This window comes from Mytilus galloprovincialis, chromosome 5, assembly GCF_965363235.1.
Source record: "Mytilus galloprovincialis chromosome 5, xbMytGall1.hap1.1, whole genome shotgun sequence".
Classification (NCBI taxonomy): domain Eukaryota; kingdom Metazoa; phylum Mollusca; class Bivalvia; order Mytilida; family Mytilidae; genus Mytilus; species Mytilus galloprovincialis.
In genome coordinates, this window is record NC_134842.1 from 84,713,835 (window position 1) to 84,737,024 (window position 23,190).

General features: G+C 32.0%; 1 protein-coding gene across 1 annotated transcript; it reads right to left on the reverse strand.

Annotated features, from left to right (window-relative positions):
• Positions 1-5,025: 5,025 nt before the first annotated feature.
• Positions 5,026-23,061, reverse strand: LOC143076571 (T-box transcription factor TBX10-like). The gene is made up of 7 exons (XM_076252394.1): positions 22,779-23,061; positions 19,744-20,038; positions 10,616-10,889; positions 7,780-7,932; positions 6,760-6,827; positions 6,023-6,138; positions 5,026-5,443 (listed from the first exon to the last, which is right to left on the reverse strand). Exons 1-7 carry the CDS (start codon positions 22,939-22,941, stop codon positions 5,178-5,180), a joined length of 1,335 nt encoding a protein of 444 aa, XP_076108509.1. The 5' UTR covers positions 22,942-23,061; the 3' UTR covers positions 5,026-5,177.
• Positions 23,062-23,190: the final 129 nt, after the last annotated feature.

Here is a 23,190-nt window from a genome sequence, read left to right on the forward strand (position 1 = left end):
TTTGATTAAACAAATTAATTTTTAGTCATACATGCTTTTTATCTTCAATTTCTAAATCCACTTAATGCTCATCTTACTGTTGGATTCGACCCTTAATTTGATGCTACAAGTTAAATTAAAATTATTTTATTAGTATGTTTACGCCGATGTATTTCAAAATACTGTATTTTTTTACAGTAAGTAGCAGCATCGATTGCATATGATTTCTTATATTTTTTCATAAAAGACAAGACGACTTTTTTTTTAGCAAAATCCATAATTTAGTATGCCATATGCATGGATTTTTCAAAATAACAATGCATAAATATTAAAATTCCCTTGTTATTGCATTACAACTTATTATTTTGTTTGTTTCTAAACAATCATGAAATTTTGCCAGTTTGGAAATTAAACAAATATTTCAATTTGAAAGTCGATCTTTTTCTATTTAGAAATAAATATGAAGCAACATGATGGTTACTCCGACATAAGAACTGCCGAAGTTGTAACATGTAATGAATGTATACACATAATATATCAGTTTTCGTACATCAGTTTTTGTATCTTAGATCTTGTAATAGTGCCCTTATGTCGAAAGTATACAATTGCTAAGTAGATTTTCAAGTAATATCAGTTCTTGCTTAAATATTGTACAATGCTTACAGTAAACTTTTCAATTCACTTTTTCTAAGTGCTATACTATATATAAAGTAAGTTTAGCACCAGCTGCTTAGAATGTTTAGTAAACGCATCCTTTACCGTTGATCAAGGTGTTTATGATTTGAAATTGATACGTATAAAATATAAACATTGTTCTTATCACAGAAAACAGATCCCGGAATCGTTACATCTGGATGGGAAAGAAACATTTCTCATTTTAAATCATAGCCATGAGCACATTTTGAAGCGAATTGATTGTTTATATTCCACATCTTCTGTTTACACCTACTGTTAATTTGTTAGAGGAAACGGCAGAATAAACTCATCACGTTCCTTGTTAACTGCCGTAAATGGGTTTTATTTCTGCCGTAAAGCGGTTCGTAGCTCATCATGAAATTAACCCTCGACACCTTCCGTCATTCGTCATTTTTCTTTAAATCCCATCATATTCACCGTTTATATAAATATTTTTGTACTTCAAGACTGGCATGGAATGTGTTTCTTCCTTTTAATTTGCAGAATGGTTGTTTTTGAATGGCGTGTTTCTGATAGATGTCGTCCATATTATAAATACGTCTATGCTTCTGACATCTTGGCGTTGTTATGTTTTAATCAATGGATGTCCGTTTCTATTACGTAAGGTATTTAAAAGCGTCGGGATGTTTACATAATAGTTAACAGACATAAATTATGTTAGAAATCATTTTGTGGGGTTCATTAGTATCTACGTGTCACGTAAGAAGAGTTGAAACATATTGATGCATATATTCATAACTTGTCTCTTCATAGAGTGTGGTCTCCCGTCGATGGCGCCTGGTCGTTTATTTGTCCGTTTGTCATTTGTACTGCAGCACATTCCTATACGGGTGGTAAAAGTCACTAAAACATCAAGCTTTACCTAATAGGCATTATAAAGTGATTCCACACTATAAAATTGAGTTATGAAATGGGGAATGATTTTATTTTGCAATCAAATTCAATTAGGATTTGAGTCAAACGCACCTGCCATGTGCGGGGATCGAAGTTCTCACAACTTTAGTGATAAAGAGACGAATGGAAATAGGGAATTACTTTTGTTGCAAAGAGACAACAACCGACCAAAAAACAGAAATAACATAATCGATTGATTTGGTGTTTAATGTTATATCTAGAAATATTGGCTGTTACGTGATAGCCAATATGTATTGGAGGAGGAATCCAGAGTACCCGGAGACGCCCACCAATCTTTGACATGAAGCAAACTGGCAATCAAATTCAATTAACATTTTAGTCGAACGCAAAAGCCACGTGCGGTGTTCAAAGTTCTCAGTGACACAGTAGGTGAACTATTTAAAATACGGAGGCCCCTAAATATTCAACAATATCATTTACGTCTTAAAATAAAAGGAATTCGAAACCAAACAAATGTAAAAGATGATTACTCCCATGGGTTGCCAATACTTTGATAATGTCATAATAAAAACCCAGGCATAGTGTTTTACTGATATAAAAACATACTGAAATCAAAGAAATAATCTCCCTTGCGCATTGCAGATTCATTGTCAAGGCTTGCGAATGGCTATACTTTTCAGTTATAGCACTTCGTCATCGTTAACAATCCAGTATAGGGTTTCTGAATATGACATGTAGATTCTTGCGAACATTCACCGTGTCCGTCTACAAAGCAATAACTATATTCAATTGACATTGTATGTTAACGCTCTGAACGTGCATTTATTATAATATTTGCCACTGGGCGTCAATACAGACCACCTATTAGTCATTTCAAAATTTATCGTGATGAATAAACGCTGGAATTTCACTGTGCACATAGAATCTTTTTCATAACAGCATGGACAACCGCAATACTTATGTTGGTAATAATACTGAATCATTTACCTTTAACGTCATCGACTATCGATAACAGTGAGTTTACGCTCACTCAGTCTGTCAGAGGCCTTCCAATGGGGATTTTTATAGAATAAAAGTGTTAAGTACGTGCAAGTGAACGAGAAGAAAAAAAGAAAGTGTAAGTATTAAACATTTAAAATAACACACAATGTTCTGTTCTCTGCTAGTTATTCGTAATATTTTATTTACACGTTTAGATCCTTTGGCATCCCCACAGTTTAGATGTCTATAACACATACGATATGACAAGTGGGCGTTACAGACGAACGTTCACCTAATCTGACACAGTCAATTATTAAACTGAGCGCGCCATGAAATGGTCTTGTCCACGTTGTTATGAAAATGATTCTATATTTTTTTAAACATAAAAAACATAACTAGTATTCAAGCTGACTCTATGAATTTTGCAACCGCCGAAGACAACAAAAAGAAGTCCAAAACATCACTGTTGATCAATTTAAACGGATGAAAAAGAGAAAGACAAACACAGACTCATACGTCGACCGATAATGGCAACGGTACGGTAAGAAACAAAACATGTCAAAAAGACAGTCTACAAAACACAACATAGAAAGAAAATGCTGAGCAACATGAAGCCTAATATACACTGGGAGTGAACTTAGTAGAGAGTAGGCATATTCTGCTCCACACGTGGCAACCATCGTGTTTCTCATGTTAGTACGCATTCGAAAATGTAACATAAGATTCATTTCAATCTGTAATCTAACAGTTAACATATACAAGAGTCATTTAAGTTTACAAAAGAGTTTGTCGACTGAAGTGTCCAGCTTACATATCAATGTTAGTAAACAGAAAAACTTAACCATATACAAACGATAACTGATTCCGATAAAACGGGGTTTTAGACTGTTTACGGTAGACCTGTTTTAAAATGTATTCCCAACTTTTCGAGAGAAGAGCGATTTAGAGCTTTATATATAGGAAGACTAATCTTTTTAAGAAACGTGTGCTGACCTTAGATCTATATATTTCATTTTTATTTTGATTGAATTATAACATCTTCTCAATAACCAAAACCAGGAATACGTATAATTACTCAAAAAAGAAATCTATCAGAATACTAGTACTAGGATCAGATTAACTAGTATATGTAGAGAAAATAACTTTTTTTTATTATTCTTATAAGATTATATATAATGCATATAATTAGAATGACGGAGATGTAGTGTATAATTTCGAATACCACTAGAAAACAGTACAAATGAGATTTGTGGTATTTTTGTATTCTTGGGCGAGAGTTTTAAACCGAAAATAGCTTCGACTATCTCTACTAACGTTTTGTAGTGGCGAGCCCATATTTTCTCTCCTTTACAAATTATGCGCCATCTTTTTTTTATTTACAAGTAAGAGGTAGTCGCCATAGCGCATGTTTTTATCAATAGTGTATTTAACTTTTATAACTTATGGTCTCATGATATAGAGAGTTGCTAAACTATAAGTGGTGATGTGCGCTCGTAATCTGGAGCATGTGTTGTTTGGCCTGTTGTTTCGTGTAATTTGTCTTTGTCTGTACGTTTTTCAAAGGAGTATTGTGTAAATTGTTAGTTTGGTCTTTTGTACTGCATGTCTAATATGTTTGGTAGTCCACATATCACCCAAATACTTTTCTTAGTGTTGTCAAATGAGATTATGATATTTTCTTAACAAAAAGATTATTGAGTAGTAAGTACTTTTGTGTTTACATCAATTATCATTGCTATGGTAATTGTTATAAATTAACTGTTCACGAAATACTAAGGATTATCTACCCCGGGTATAGAAGACCTTAGATGTATGTGGCAAAACCTATCGGAAGTGTGTACTCAATTACTCTATAACTTCGTACTTTACTTGACCTTTTTAACTTTTTTTAATCGAGTGCTACTGGTGAGTCTTTTGTAGACGAAACGGGCGTATGGCGTACAAAAATTAAAATCAGTGTATCTATATATATATATATATATATATGAGCACGTGGTATAATTTTTAACCAGGTACCTGTTAATTTGTTGGCTATTAATCGTGTGGTAGCTCGGAGTAATTACGTATTCCTCGTTTTGGTTATTGAGAAGTTGATATAATTCAATCGAAATAAGAATGAAATATACAGATCTATAGGTCAACAGACGTTTCTCTGACCTATATTTTCACCCATTTATTTGTATTGTAGTCCTGTCATGTAATATAGTCATTTTAATGATATAATTAATATTGACATTTAAGCGGAAGGTTTGGCATGCCACAAAACCAGGTTCAACCCACCATTTTTATCTTAAAATGCCCTGTACCAAGTCAGGGAAATGGCCATTGTTATATTATAGTTTGTCTCTGTGGATGTTACATTTTAATGTTGTGTTTCTGTTGTGTCGTAGTTCTCTTATATTTGATGCGTTTCCCTCAGTTTTAGTTTGTAACTCGGATTTGTTTTTTCTCTATCGATTTATGAATTTCGAACAGAATATATACAAATTATGCTTCATTTTTTGACAAATATAATTCAGAAGCATTAACTTTTTTTATTACAAATAAAAACAATTACAAATCAGATTCACACTTTTTACATGCCGCACATCTCCATAAAACATTCATCCGCATGGTCATGGCACCAAATATTTTTGATATTTACACTAACAGAAAATCACAGAGAATCAATAATTGTATCCACAAGAACCGGGCGTTCCTTGATATATTTCCTTCATTGACATCCGAGCATGATGATATGAAGTATAGTCCATGTTCCGGGGATACGGAGAGGGGCGTGTCTTTGCTGCCATCATATATGTGTCATGTGGGTAGGACATATAATTGTACGGATCAGGATAAGTTGTCCGTGTAGGAAGTCGTAATGTCATTGACAGATTTGAATTGTTCATACTGGCTGGTGAAAGCTGTGATTCGTCGGACTCGGATGAAGCTGGAAAATAAATAAATAATATTTAGAGACGAATTTTAGATATTACGGGAAAGTCATTGATCAGGGGTTCAATGGCTTACATGTATTTCTGAGCTACCACCTTCAACTTTAATTTAACTTTTTAGTAAATAGTGACAATTCCGAGTCAAGTAGGTCAGACTGTCTGTTGAACATACACTTTTACAACTTTTAGTATCAGTACATTTGTAGCGTTTAATTCACTTTGAACTGTTTTAATATTTTTTCGCGATCTGTTATGACCTCACTCATTAGCTGTAGTTTCATATACTGGTCCAGTACATTGAAACTTTTAAGTTTACGTTTAAGTGTGGCTATTTTTCAATTCGAATATTACTATGTAGGGGCACGTGTAATCTGTAGCGATTTTTTTAGTACCGACTTATGTGAATCATTTTGATACTTTTGGATTTAGAATGAATGACTTAAGGTATTTCTTGTGTAATATTTTCATCATGTGTGTTTTTGATGATGTTATTAATTTGTCTTCATTGAATGATACTCGTGTGTTTTCTTGCAACTATTCTTTATCACGTAAAATAAAATATACAATCTTCTTACATTTATCACATTGGCGTTTTCTTGATGTTCCATCCGGGTTCTGTGACATACTCGAAGGTCTGTGATGATTCCGAGGTCTTCCGCATGGATTCAGATGTGAAATGACATCTACCATACTACAAAAAAATGACGTGTGTATGTTATTTCATGAAGTTGAAGTTTATAAGATTAAAGAAGAATAAATATAAAATTATCTTTTGCTTGATAATGATTCCGCGATAAGATAAAATTTTCTTCATATTTTGTACTTTTTACATTGTACTTTTTCGCTTAACTTGTCTCAAGTTTGTATCGAGCAATGCGTTCTAATATTTCTCAGTATCTACGCTATATGAACAAGTGTTCCTATTCCGAGTAACGTCTGACACCCGCTTCCTTAAAACAATAATGTGTCATACATTTGGCAAGTCATAACGAGTGCCGGAGACAGTGCGTTGTATTCATCTGATGTTGAGGTGTAACGATTCATTTACTTGGTGCATTGTCTTAATTCATTTAGAATTTACTTATGGGGTATTTCATTGATTCGTTTTCGGTTTACTTGGTGCAGTATATGAATACATTTAGCATGTACTTCCGGTCTTGTATACGTTAACGCAACTACTGCCAAAAGGACTCGCCTTTCAATATTCTTGGATGGTATAGAAATTCGCACATCAACAGTAACTGCTTAGTGTCAATCACAAAATTTACGTCAATGAAACCTTATAAAAATAAAACCAACACACATTCCTTACCATTCATTCGGGTCGACATCCCGGAAGCCCTTTGCAAATGGGTTACTGGCTATCTTGAGCTGGGTGATCTAGAAAAAAGAAATTATATGCTTTTCAAAATACGGGAACTATATTCTCTACAACTTTCAGATAGTTTCTCGAGGCAAAATCAATTAAATATTGCCATAAACTGGTTCCTCTACTAAGACGTGTCTCTGTTAAAGTGCGCATATTATTAGCGGCATACTATACCCATCAATGGGTCTTCTTGGTTGGTTTGACCTTACTTAAAATCCACACAATAAACCTCTTGTTTTTTTTTTCCTTCTAGGTCTAAATCATGACTTTTATATTATTGTTGCTCTCCTTAGTTTCATTGCTGTTCCCACTACAGACAGCAAAGCGAACAACATAACTGTATACCCTGTATGTCAAGGAATTTATTATTGGAACCCATGTTCATTATCTGAAATATAGTTCCTGACTTGACCGGGTTTGGCGAATGAAATGTAGGGTTGACCAAGGTTTCGCTACGCGGAAAACCTCCAAAATCAGAGATATGAGTTACAGTTTCCCATTGGTCAGATTACAATTATTTAAGATAATTTTACAAAGGGAAACAACTCTGAATTACAGTTTTCAAATCCGATGTGACTGTTTATATCTATATATCCACACAACCAAAACGGATGCCGAAATGACAATTATTGTTTTTTTTTCTTCAAAATCAGTGGATATATAGCCATCAACATTAATTTTACCCAAAATAAATGTCTTGCACGACTTTTATTTAAACAAGATAAACTTGAGAATTGAAATGGGGAATATGCCAAAGAGACAACAATCCGACCAAAGAGCAGACAACAACCCAACCAAAGAGCAGACAACAACCCAACCAAAGAGCAGACAACAGCCGAAGGCAAACAATTGGTCTTCAACGTGGCGAGAAATAACAAATCCCATACCCGGAGGTGGTCCTCTGCAACTGGCCCCTAAATAAAATAGTGTACTAGTTCAGTGAAAAGAGTATGTTTTACTCACCCTGTGGTTCTGATAAGCAGTGACTGCAGTGAACTTAGTTTCCTGGAAGGTATACGTCTTAAAACATTCTGTATTCGAACAATCTTCTGATTTTGGATTTACATAAACTACATGAAATCGAGGCTGGTATTTGTGCATCGAATTCAAAATGATCTGCAAAGGGGAAAAAACGTTAAGGTTAAAACATTTCTTACCCATTACAAACTAATTATAATATTATCTTATCTTTATGTGGCACAATTTTTTTCCGAAAACGAAACATTTATGGCATCTCCTGGATTTGTTTGTTTAAAGAAATAAAAAGAGAGAGAAAAAGCAACATCAAGTGTTGTTAATTTAAATCATTTGTTAACATGCAATCTAATTTAAAGGAAATGCACTGAAATTTATGCAATTCTATAGCGCAACTTAACTCCAGCATGTTGCAAATTAAGTGCATTCACCCCGTAAAAAGTATCATAACTTATTTTCTCCGAACACAAAATTTATTTTAACTGCAGCGTACAGATTTAATTATCCATTAACAACTTGTCATTCAGAACAACGTGCACATCATATTCGTCTCGATTTATTTACATCAATTTAATTGGGATCACGTAAAGGGCTTGTTAATGATAATATACACCTCTCACTGTTAAAGGAGGGGGTGTTCTCAAAACATGTTCGAAAGATTTTCTCAAAACATGTTTGAAAGATTGTCTCAAAAATATATGTTTTGTGGGTTGTGTTTTTTGGTTTTTTTTTTTACTTGATTGAATATTGTTTTAGCTTATATTACATTGTAAGTCTCGATTTGAAAACAAGGCATTATTTTGGAGAACTTTTACAATTGTTTATTATTTAAATCGACAATGGGTTGATCAAATTCATATTTTTTTTAATTTAATTAAAAGCTTTTGACATCATACAGTGGTACTTGTGGTCGTGTGTCAACTGTTACCAAACCCCTTAAATTTCAATGTAAGTGGCCAGGGGCGTTTCAAAGCTTTTAAAAGGGGAGCGTATTCCAATTTTATATGCATTTTTTATTTCTTTTTTCTTTATAGCTATTGCTTGCTTGATCATAATCGTATGTTTATATGATAATTTTCAATAAGAAATGAAATTTTGAAATTGAATACTAACTCTCCTGAATCCACCTCCATGAAATCAGGATAGAATTTTTCTTTCCGTTTGTTTTCGTCATGTTGAAACTGCTTTTCGTGTCAAATAAAATATATATGGTAAACGTATTTAAGGGCCTGGGCATGACAAATGTAATGATTTATACAGCAATGCATATAAAAACATGTCAATTAGTAAAATCTACAAGAAACAAAAACAAAGCAAAAAACGCGGTGGTCATGTTTGTTTTTGGTTCTAAGGTCGGGAAGTTATTGTAATTAAAAACTATTGCTGTTGTTGGTTTCACAAATTATTAAAATCTGTCAAGATTTAAAGCACTGACTTGATACTGCAACTCAGTCATATTTAGTAATACACATGCAAGTTAGATGGTTTGTCGATTTTTTTTTTCTTAAATGTTTTTGCTTATTTTAATTCTCTCCAACAAAGACTTATTTTACGCTTAAATTTGAATCAATTTCAATTATTTTCCTTCCCTTATTTCGACGGCTACATCACTGTCAGTCTCTCCCCAAGCCTTGCACGTTTGCTTTATTCGTATTAGGAATATAGGAATTTGGTCTTTTATATTTTTCAAGTAAACTTTTCATTCTGCCATCGGTGTCCAACTGTTTTGATTCAAGTGTCACTAATGAGTCTTTAGTAGAAGAATTAAACGGACGTCTCAAGTACCTAGTTCTAAGCCTAGTAGTGTCTTCCACAAGTGTTAACTTAATATTAAATTTACTAGTAGATCTAAAGTAATAAATAATAAGTCCCCGAATTTTAAAATTAGACGCAAGAGCAAGATATTTATAAAATAGTAAATGACTTTAAAATAAAGATACTTTGTTTATTTGCTGTTTTTCCTCTTTCTCTTACGTGTTATATAACACTTTCCATACCTATGTTGAAATAACACATCATTAACTAGTAAAATTTCAAACACTTGTTGACATTTTCATTCTACAAATATCCTGACAAACATGACAGATGTCTGTAACCTTTCGGAACCTTACGGAACTATAAAATGTAGCATTCCGATTTAAAAATTGACGTCTGCTGTTACAGATGTTTAACTCTATTTAGTTGATTTTATTACGTAATGAGTTGAGAAAAATACAAAGCTGCTTTATTATTGAAAATATTATCAACCAATTTTCTTGTGAATTACCACTTCTATATTATATACAATTACTGTCTTTTGGTGGGGTACGTTGTAAATAACATTATGTGGTTTGATTGACTTTGGAAAATCTGATATTCACTGAGGTCAAAGGCCGAAGTGAATACAAGTTTTTTTCAAAAGTCAACTAAATCAAATATTTACCAAAACAAAAGTCAATAATTGTTATATTTGATATACCGAGATACATAAAGTACCGATGTATGTACATGTATAAGAAATATTATTTACCAAAATCAACTGCATGTGCACCAAACGATTTTAAAATAATTATACATGCACGTAAAAGCACGCGACGTTTTCAGCGGTGAATATCTTCGGGAGGTGATATCACTGATAATTATGCTTATTTTTGTGTACCTAGATTTCCCGAAATTGCCACTTCTATATTATTTATTATTATACCATATTGATAGAGTTTAGGTTTTTTTTATATTCATATGATTTTGTGAATCTATGCCGAATTTATGATACATGCAGCTCAAAAAGTTACTCATTACATATAGTGGGTACTAAAATGGCAAGTCATAAACTTGCTATACTCACGTGGCCATTGTCGTCCAGCAGATTATTTGTTAATTTCAATTTATCAAATGATACAATTTGTTTCATCCATTGAGCTCCTTTGCCGGGCGAGTCAGGATGCACGTGAATTCGGCCGGGCATATTTGGATCAGCTTTTCCCGCCACTACCCAGCTAGAACTGTGAAATGAATATCTGTATCTTTTGTCGTCAACCGGTATGAAGTCCATCATCAGCATATATTCTGCCATAGGGTCCAACCCATATAATCGTACTTGAAATGTGGGAAACATTCGCCTAAAAATAAAATATAAAAAATATAAATTAAATAATTTTTATGTCATAGTTATTTTTTAACTGACAAAAATAAAAAATAAAGAAACCAACAATGCTTATAAAAGACTATAAATAGGAGAGAAGAACGACACCAGTGGCGGATCAAGGATATAGCGTGAAGATGGCGTACAGGACGTTTGATCAATATAAAAATAAATGTTATATGACGTTTTATTAAACTGTAAGCGTAATATTGTCAAAATTTGGTTTTGCCTCACACATGTATACTGTCACTTTTTTATTTATTACGACCGCTTTCAAAAATACTAGATCCGCCACAGACGAACATGGGTAAACAGACGACCGTCATCAATAAACTACAGGACACAACAAAACTTCAATTGGTTATATTCGTCGTTGGATTGTTGTATCATTATCGTATACCCAAAAATATGCATATATTCAAATATATATTGATCAAACTGACAATACAGATAAAGATTTGACAACAAAGGACAAGACAGGTGATACATGTCACCATAGAAACTTAATATAAACTGCGGAATAAACTGTGCATGCAATCATGAATAGGCAGATGCAAACACATGGGATCTTATGGCGGTCGCTTTAATATAAATGCAGTGATGCATTGTATATCTATAAACAATGTCATGACGTTCAATATATCTCCTCCTTAGATCTTACAGACTGACTGGATATTGCTGGTTTAACGTTCATTGACAAGTGTTTCATGAATATTTAGGAAGAGAACATATAACTACTGAAGTCTTGCATACAAGAAAGGTTATTCAGAGCGGGTCGAAAATGCAGGTGAAGGGTGTGGTATTTCAAACGACCCATGTTTTTGGATAGGGAAAATATCATTATAACATCTAAAACACCCAAGGACCAGTTAGAGTGTTTAGCGTCCAAATTTAGGTGATCATATTTCTATTAATCTGTCGACCACTTACATGAGGTTTTATTCATTTTATAATAATTACATTAGATGTATGTTTCATTACAATACGTTAATCTGATTGGCTAACTGCACATCATGTGTTATTCCTTAAGCAGTTGTATCACTCAATAAAACTTCTCATTCATGATGACACGAGGTCCCACAATAAAGTGCACAGGTAAATAAAGTAAAAACTTGATAAAAGGCGTGTTTTCATGATTCTATAGGTAAAAATGTAATTATAAGTATTGAATGCTTTTTTTGTAACTTTATATGGTTGTAAAAGCGTTGACCGTGCGCACATTTTAAGTATGAAGCGCTTCCGCGCTTCATACACAATGTACTTCGGTCAACGCTTTTACACCCCAATAAATTTACAAAAAAGAGTATTCAATTCTTAAATAAAAAGTAGCATAAACATTGGTTGTATATGCAGCATACGTTTTGATATATATGTGCACTTAGTGCTTGATATTGAATTAAAATGAATTGAAAAGATGGCCAATATGTATAATTTGTTCTTCAATTTGGCATTTGTTATAAAGTAGTAGTCAATTCTGCAAAAATCAAATCAAATCAAACATACTTACTAAACTTAACATTTTCATAACATTTGGGAAATACTGCACTGTGATATCTAGTTGCAAGATATTTTATAAATAAATATAAATGTTTGTATAAATAAAGATATGAATATGTAGGGGGTCTAAATACGCACTCAGTGTAACGAAAAAATCAAGCGCTTCTACGAGAAAGCACGATCTCTTTCAAACAAATTAGAATTTTTATCATTTAAAATTTTGTATATCCTTATCAAATGATAACACATTCTGTTACCAGCTCGATGCATATTGAAACCGATATAATAATAGTGAGGCTCAAAACGGGTTCGTTTTTACACCTAGCTTGCAATGCAATCATCTCATCGGTTTTCATTAAATTTGTGGAGTTATTACTCAGTAACAGATTGGATGGATCTTTTTTGTTCCTCATCGGAATTATAACAATTGGCTATGATATTCAAGTTGACAAAATATATAAGTATTTATATAAGATAAATCTGAGAACAGCAATTTGGCAACACAAGTCTATTCTTGCTATAAACAAAAAACGAACATAGTACAAGAAACAATTGTAAATATCAGAATTTATCAAAAAAGCAAGACAATAATGTCAATCGAAGCGGCGTTCTGTCAAACAACTAGTTTAAATCGAATACGAACTGAAAACTTATAAAACTAAAGCCTAGCATAAATATTTTCTTTCTAAAAGATTTGCTAACGTATAACAAATCAGTAATTTCTTCATTCGTACCAAGATGTTACGTTTATTATCAAATATATAATAGATAAAGTTGAAAATAATTAAATAATCACAGCATATACTAAATATGAACAACGGAAGACAGCTATGGCGTTCCATAAACGTTCATTTATAATTTTTTTATTATAATGTATATTTCCCTTCTACTATATATGTAACAAAGCGTTTATACTAACAGGCTTATTTTCAAAAATAAGAATGCACTGAATATTTTGCCATCAGATTATAGTAGATGTTCCGGTGCCACTGATATTATCTTCGTGCGCCTCGTTCGTGAAAAAAACTCCATCTTTGTGGGGTAAGGTTATCTTGCTCAAAGATCGCCATTAATCAGTTGAAACGTCTCCCATAATTAATTATATCAGTTTAATCTTCTAAATAAAACACAACTTTCTCTAAGGATAGATGGTTGAATCTCGTTTGACACGAGACGTTGATATGTCTAAATCTTTCCCCTAATCAAGATTTTCAAATTCTTTAACTCTTACATCCAGCGATTTACCGTATTTTTTGTTTGTTATCATACATGGAACATGGTTTTAAAGTCAATTTGAAATATTACAACTTGGTATTTAAAGTCTAAATTGTATTTTTTATTTTTTCAAGTATCTCATTAATTTTTCACATGCAGTAATTTTCTATATAATTATCTATTTTATTACGTATTTACATTGTTTTACTTCATTTTCAAATACGAATTTGAGAAATTGGTGGTTAAATCGTAATAAACGCAAAATAAAATTTCAAAATAGAATAGAGCCATTTGGTATTCAACCCTTCTTGTCGCCAAACTCGATTTCAGACTATACATATTTTTTTCTATTCAAACAAATAGTTTTATACAATTTTATCTTAAAAGCAAATGAAAATATTGTTAAAATTCTTATGAAGAGACACGCATTAATAAAATCATATTCATTTAAATCTATAAAAGAAATTATCCTAATGAAATAGACGTTAAATATTCTAAAACGTTTTCAAATAATTCCGCACAAATATTAATTTTCTCTACGTTTGCTGTTTCTAACAAGTTTTGAGAGTGATTTGACTTGTCGCAATTTAGAGTAATTTTTTAGAAGGTGATATTCGAAAAAAAATATATAATTCCATACTGATTGTTCAAAAATCTAAACAAATATTAAAGATTTTGTTGATATCCTTTTACAAATATTAATTTTTACTTTATTATGATGCTACTTTCGATCCTTTTTAAACTTTATTTCGGCAAAAAATTAACTAAAAGATATGAAAGACAGAAGAAATATGCTAGACGGAAAAGTTGCATAATAGTTTGATGGAACTACAAAATGTATAGGATACAACATTTAATAAACCAACAAAAATCATAATATGAAGGGGACAATATAGAGATTTTGAAAGACGGATTTCTGCATTAGCGCATATGCTTGTACAAACATTTAAAATTGAGTTAAAACAAATCCTGGGTGGAAATCATGCACCTTTTAAAATTTTCTATGACAAGTTCTTGGAAAGAAAAAATAAATGAAAGGAGAGAAAACATCTGTTTTGTGAAATGACAAATGAAGGATCATTAGGGGTAAAGATGAGAAAGAACAAAAGAAAAACTAAGACATCGTTTCACACGGGTAGATTTCAAGCACAAGTAAAAAATAAAGTAATGCTTATTTTCAAAATGTGCCTTCTGTCCCTGTATAAATTCAAGAATTTATTGAAACGGAAACTAAATTAAGAGATATGATATAAATAAATGAAGAATGTGTTCATGGTACACAGATGCCCCCGCTTATAAATATACCGGGCAAAGATCAGAAACTACATAAGGACATAATTTGATAACGGTGAAAGTGAGCCACCCAAAATCGAACTTGGTCTGTGTTTGTAGGAAAAGAGCATTGTATAAGAGTTTCGTGACATTTGGTTGAGGCAAACTAGTGTGTTATAGTCAGATTGTGGAAATGTCAGAATTAGCATTTTTTTCAAGTTACAAAAGAATATCTCTAGAATTGTGAAAGTAACGCCATCGAAATTCGAACTTGGTCTGTATTTGATAGTAATAAGCATTGTATTATAAGTTTCGTAACATCTGATTGAGGAAAACTGTAAGTTTAGAGACTCACGGTAAATTAATTTTGAGACGTACGGATGGACAAGGGTAAAACTGAATACCCCTTCCGACACAGCGGGGCATAAACAAATGCAGAAAGTATTGAGTTTTAATTAGTAAAAGAATCAGACAATTTATAGGATATTGAAATTGCTCTATTGCAAAAACGAAAAGAAAACGTAGATATGTGAAAATGATTAAACCTCAAAATATTGTTGTTTCGCAAATGGTAAATTGAATAAGATTAGCCAGTTTTTAACATGTATTTTTTTTTCTCTGTGTGCATGATTTTGTATTTGATTGGAGGCTCGGTAAAATATGTTGATGCCGAGATTGCCACTTTAAACACCAGGTATACAATGTACAATAATACACCACTAAATTTTCATCTTTCACCGTCTTCTTGACAGTGGCACTAGCCGATGTATATTTATTACACCGTACCGTAATTTGTTGGTCATAACTTCTGAATTTACTGCAGTTTTGACACTCAATTACTTGGAGGTTATCGCAGCCTCTTGTGACTTTTGACTTCATAAAGCCTCAATTAGTAACAATTAAATTCTCGCGAGAGAAACTGTTTACTTCTGAGACTGAGCAGAAACTGTTATGACAAATGGCAAAGTGGATATCTTGGACGTTACATATACGCCCCCTTTTTTGTTTATATATAAAAAAAAGATGTGGTATGATTGCCAATAAGACAACTCTTCACAAAAGACCAAAAGACAAAATATTTACTTTGTAAAATTTTCTTTGTTTTGTATTGAACATTCGTGTTTTGTTTCTCTTTGTCATAACTTTCCAGATCGCTCAAATAAGGAAAGATTTGTTTATAGTTATTTACTAATAAACTAGGTGCTCCGCAGGGCGCAGCTTTATACGACCCCAGTGGTTGAACCCGTTACCATGAACAGTGGGGGCAAATTTGGTCACAATATTCAATCTTGATACTGTCTTAATTTCTTTGTATGAAAAAATTTCATAAAGATCTATTTACTTAAACTAAAGTTATTATCTGGAAACCAATGTGTCTTCGGACGACGACGACGCAGACGACGACATCATACCATTATACGATCCCAAAATTTTTTTGGGGTCGTATAAAAATTGTCTGTACTAAAGTATATAGGAAACTATATAATTAAATGCGTAGATATTAAACAAAATGTGAATTAATATACTTAATAACAATAATTAGTTTTCAGTTCTGATCATATAAAATGTACATGATTCTCATAAGGTTTATATATAACTTTTTGGACACTTAATATATTTAAATTTAATATATTTTATAAAACCAAAGTTTATTGTTTTAGTCTGTACACGTTTAATTGTAAGGTTCTCAATTCATCTTCTCGTTTGGCTGTAGTACCCTCAATTTATATTTAAATTCTAATATAAGTTCAGCACTTCGAACATTAGAAGCCTTAGAACTTATTACTCATTTCATTATATTATGTATAAAATATGGACTATAATAAAGATGACTAGTGTGAAGCTAGCCGGCGTTAACATTCATGAGATTCACACTAGTATAAAGATGGTATGGTAAAACAAATAAATATAGTTTTATATACCCCCTTTTTTCCATACACCATGTCCTTTATGCTCCCAAACTCTCAACAAAATAAACAAAAACAAAACGAACTTTATTGATGTAGATTCATACAAAAGGAAATTCGTATATTTTCCCTTTTAAGCTCTGACTTTACGTCCAACGTATAAATACAGACTATTTAGATAAGTTTCAAAATTGAATACTCGCCATAGATTCGAATTAAACTTAACGTATTTTCAGAAGTTGTATTTTGACATGATAATATTCCTCCAACGAAGCCGTTTACATCGTGTCTAGGTTTGATGTATGTAAGTACACAGCGGGGAGCTGAGAATTAGAGGTTTTAAATTTGATAAGATAAACCAGTAATTTGTACTATATTGGATTTATAGATCCATCAAAATTGTTTGGGAAACTTATATGACGTGTCAAATCTTGTTAAAGCGTCAACTGTCAGAAACAATTATATAAATTAGATAATGAAGTCAAAAACACAAATCCGACATTTGTCTGTTATATTTGTCTCTGGTACTTGACCACGAGGACTTGCGGGTTTCTGAATATGATATGGGTAGTTACTGTCGGTGATTGACAGTAATTATTTGTTGAAATAGGAAGCAGAATATAAGGGGATTAAAACTATACTAGAAAGAAATACCTGTTAAAAACATAAAACAGTACAATCATTTCCAATAACATTAACGGTATGCTCAGTCGACTTACTGCCCGCGAAATTTAAAAACTCTTTGTTTCAACGCTTGACCAATTGCAAGCGATTTATTGGGCATCTGCTAGCTTACAATAACATAAACGGTACTTATTTACTGCACTAAATGCACATTTCGACAATTAATGTGTCTTCATGCAGTAGTGCCTGATGCCATAATATCTGGAAATCCTAAAAACTTACACAAACATTGAAAGAGGGACGAAAGATACCAAAGGGATAGTTACACTCATAAATCGAAAATAAACTGACAACGCCATGGCTGAAAATGAAAGAAACAAACAGACAAACAATAGTACACATGACACATGAAGAGCTGTTAAAATAAAAAAAAATGTCCGAGCCAAATTTGGACTAGGAATCAGAGTGCACGAGGGAGATATATTGTAATTTCACCACCAATAAATACAGTTCGCCACGAAATAGCCAGAAGGCGCAAGTTCTATACCAGGAAACCCACCTCCCAAAACTTCAATGTAATAGTAATCTCACAGTAGTGCTGTTAGTAGTGTTAAACACTTCACATTCAATTACTTAACCAATATCCGTCCATTTGTCAGGTAATGTATGTTCATATTTATTTTAATATCTGTATATATTGAATGCACATTTGTATACATACACTCAAGAAAAAACCTTTTAGAATAAAATAAAGAAAGTATTTTCCGTGTACTTGCTAGCCGGTCTAGTTTAATTTGCTCGGTAGAATATACACTTACTAAAAAAGGTTAAAAAAACGGATTCCAAGGAAACCTCAAAGCAGAACGTCTCTTATCAAATGGCATATTCAAAAGCTTAAACACATCAACCGAATTGAAATAACTGTCATAACTATTCCTGACTTGGTACAGGCTTTCCCTTGTTAAGAAAATTGTAGAAACTTGTGTTATAGATAACTTAGCCCCTCTGTGCTATTTAGAATGTCAAAAATAAGCTACGATCTTTCAGTTATGAGGGAACGTTTTGTAAGACAAAATATTTGTTTTCTTTTTCTGAAAAGATTAGAACACTGGAAATACAGCGATCACACGACCTCACTACAGGGTTTCTACACCTTTGGTCACTTTCGCTAGCTTAAGGTGTAGTAACTGACCACATGTAATTAAGTTTGCACATGTTATCATGCTTGTGATTGAATAGTTATCTTTCCTTGTCAACACTCGCACGTATCTCGTGGCGAGAGGAAAGGTCAGGCAACGTTTGTTTGATTTTCGACGTCAATCAAAACTGCATCATTTGCTTTCTGAAAGAATATTTCGATAATTACCAGCTCGATGTTGAGTGATGTTAGCTTGATATTTTTCTTTTTTGTTTTTGTTTTGTTTTCTGTTATTTTTCATAAAGATCATCATCAAATTTATGCACAATTTTATTTAGGGGCCTGATAAGGTACACTCCCGGGTGCGGGATTTTCTCGCTGCATTTTAGACCTAATGGTGGCCTTAGGCTAATTTTTGCTCTTTGGTCGGGTTGTTGTCTCTTTAACATATTCCCCGTTCTTTCTCAATTTTATGGTAATGATACAGAAAAAAAACCTGTTTCGTATTTAAAAATACAGGCATCTCATAGAAATTAATATATTTAAACGACGACAAAACCAATACTTAACCAATTTTCCTAGATTTAAACATACTGTAAATTCAGAATTTATTGTGTGCATTCATTATTGCGATTTTTGAAGGCTGAACTATAATGCGAGTTTAAGCATTGCAATTTCAGGTAAAAACTTCATGTATGCGTCCGATATCAGAATGCCAGTTCTTATCATTACTATATTCACCCAGTCGCATTATTCGTATTCATAACACACCTCGCAATAATTTCTGAATTTGCAGTTATTTTAAAATTTCCAAAGTAATTGGTCAATACAAGCTTCATAAAATTGTTAGTTATTTTATGAAAATTTACATTTTCCTCAGTAAAAAAATAGTCCCTTAGTTTTGATTTGTCTACAGATAATTTTGCTCATTTGAATGCAGAGCTGCATGCATATAACATATATCCTCTCCAAATTTGTTGCTGTAAAAAAGAAAGTGAATCTCATCTTCAACAGTTTTCGAAGAAAAATTTGTATATCTTTTAAAGGGAAGGGAAAATCCTTGTTCTTTACAAATTCCATTTGAAAATATGTGTTTTCTGTGCATTTAATTTCTCTTTTGCTCATATAAATAGCATGATTCGTGATTGACAAAATTCTAAGATTTGACTAAATATTACCTTCCTGCTTTGGTGACGATCATCTCCGTGCCGAGTTCATCGAATTCGTCCCACAATGACTTCATTTCAAGTTGAACTTGTACACTTGCTAATTTTAAATGGATTGGTTTCTTTGGCTCTTTCCCATCGTTTTCAATTCCTAAACTTTCATTGTCAGATTTACACGAATTTATACAGTCTGATGGGAGTGTTTTCTCACAATCTGTATCTGGTACCCTTGTACAACTGTCCGTAAACCCTTCGTATCTCAATGGTTCATAAAACGGTCTTCCGGTTCCGGCATGAAGAAGACACGCTGAAATGAAATAAGGTCAATGAAATGAATGTATCGCACGAGTACAATATTTCAACATGTTCAATACTATAGTTAATTTCCAATGAAAAGCATGTTTACTGTTGTAAATGAAATTAAATGAAAATCATTTTTTTTTATCTATAAAGAGACGCAAGAATATTTATTATTGAGCCTGTTGGGGACATGACTTTTTGAAATAAATTTTCAGCAGTAATTTTAACTTGGTGGTGAGGATTACGTTTATTTCACTCAAAATCAAATATTTGAAATTTTGCGTAAATCGAGTAAAGTTTATTTTGACTTTTCATTTCATGAAAACCATTTTATTAAATAAACTTTAGTACCAAAGTATACAAACTTTTGTATTAATGTTTTGCATTCAAATTTTCATGGAGCGCTTTTATCTTTGCGAATTCAATTCATCAATGTGAAAGCACCCGAATTAAAGCAAATTGATGATGGTATACTTAAATACCCTAGATTCAAATCTATTAATGAAATGTAGAGAAAAGAGAAAAAGACATACAGACAAACAATCATACACAAAATACAACTTAGGAAACTCAAGACTGAGTAACACGAACCCCATCAAAAACTGGGCGTAAAGAAATACAGTGTTAAACAAGTTGAAAATAAACAATATATGCATTCTGTATATATATAAATATATATATAATAAATAAACTCTTGTAGAATTTGTTTTTATTACGAGTTGAATCTAATGTAGTTTTCTAAAACAACATGTTTAACCCCGCTGCATTTTTGCGCCTGTCCCAGGTCAGGAGCCTCTGGCCTTTGTTAGTCTTGTATGCTTTTTAATTTTAATTTCTTGTGTATAAATCGGAGTTTAGAATGGCGTCCATTATCACTGAACTAGAATACATATTTGTTTAGGGGCCGGGTGCGGGAGTTTCTCGCTGCATTGAAGACCCATTTGTGGCCTTCGGCTGCTGTCTACTCTATGGTCGGGTTGTTGTCCCCCATTTCCATTCTCAATTTTATTCTGTATACTTTAATATAAAATGTTATTTAATTTCAATGTGTCGTCACGTAACCCATTATGAAATTAAACAATTGGAACAATATCATTTTTGAAATTTAAAATCCTAATAATGAATATCGGCCGTATATATAACTACTTGTAGATACATTTCAATATTTTGCACGAGTTTCTCACAAATGTTTATTAAAAGGACGAGCTCAATTTATTTCACGCATACAATAAAAAAAAAAAGGACAATATTCCACAGGCACTTGTTTCAAAAAAAAAATTTCCTATATACCTTAATGTTAAGGTTAATAGGAAATTTTTTTTTTGAGACAAGTTAAGGTATATAGGAAATTTTTTTTTTGAGACAAGTGCCTGTGCAATATTCCATTTGCATAAAACCCCCGAAGAAGGGTTACAATAACACGTGCCTGGTCTTTCGTTGGTTTTTTTTTACGGACATAGAAATATCGGTTTTAAAGTCAGATGGGTATATCTAACTATAAAAGTTTTACTGTACACTGATGCTTTTACACACTCTTTATTAGACATTTATTTTAAGGTTATGTCAACATATTTACGCTGTTTGTAAACAGTAAAATGTTAACTAAAACATTAAAAATGTACAAATTATAATGTTCAGTAATAGAATCTTCAGAACGCACGTGCAGCCAACACAGATCGCATTATAAAGATCAAAAGAAGTTTGAAAGGTTAATTTTTCCAAAATGTTTTCGCAGTCTCCGAAGGAAAACACTTGTTGCAAAATGAAATCTTTATTTTCAGATAACTCTGTGTGTGCAATAATTTACGTATATATATAATGTTACTTTAATCTGTAATAATTATAAAATAATTTATACTATTAGTTATTAATAGTAGCGAATTCCTCATCCGTTTAGTATGGTTAAGTAATTTGCGTTGAACTAGAAGTTTTAAGCGGTTTTTAACTAGATTAAGTTGTTTGCCACCCGCAAATTATATAATTGATGCAAATATTTAATCCAGAATTCATATACATCTCTCTATTTATTTATGACAAATGCAACGGATTTTTACACACAAAGATACATTTGTAAAATATTGAATTGTTTTAAAAATTGTAAAATATTATGCATAATGTAAAAAAAAAAGTATTGCAATGAAGTATTCATATGTACGGTTTCCGCTCTTTCTGACAGATGAAAAAAAATCATTAAGGACCGACATATATTTTACTGACCTCAACATTGTTTTACTTTCAGGTCAAAAATCATTAAAAGACTAGCAAACTGAATTATGGTTTATCAGAAGGCAGTTAAAAATGATCCGGCAAATAAATAAGTTTTTAAAATTATTTCAGCGTATATTGGAAATAGTTTAATTATTTCTAAATCAAATGTTCTATATTTTTCTGGTATCCAAATTAAAATAATTTAAAACGTTTTGAATTGATTAAGGAATGGAAAAGGTGAATTTTTAATTCTCGTGCACTTATTTCTATTAATTTAGTATGCATTCATAAACTGTTATTGTTTGTTTCTGTTTGTTTTCTTTTCATCATTGAAAGAAATTTACATAAATAAATATTATCGTATGTGGACATCTATTAGATAAAACAAATGTTTAAAAATTCACTCTAGGTCATAGTTAATATGATATTTAAATAGTGAAAATCAATATATGTCCCATTCATAAAATTCATGATTAAATATATTAATTTCGTAGGTATAAATTAAATATAAACAGATATATAAAATAAAATTTGCATACCTTCCATATTTTTCATGCCATATCCAGGATTATTCCAATCAAAGAAATATTCATTTCCATTCTGTAGATTTGAATATCCAAAAGTGTCCGAAAGCTGACCCGACATAAGTGAAGCTATACTGAAGGCGTTTGCTCTGGTCGAAAACGGTACATTTACATCCATAGAGGTTTTCTTGCAATAAAATCAGTTAAAAACAACTTTCTATAGTTTTACGTATTTACTGATAATAAAACTATAAATAATAGATTCTAAATTGACAATTTTTCCATCCTTCTATGAAAAGGGATGGAATCCTGGATTTTGATTGGTTGAAAAGTTTCACTTCTACAACTGCTCTAAATGAATAATTTTAAAGTTTTTCACTCTATATTTTGAGTGCGTTTCTCTGGTAATTCGCAGATGAACAAATGC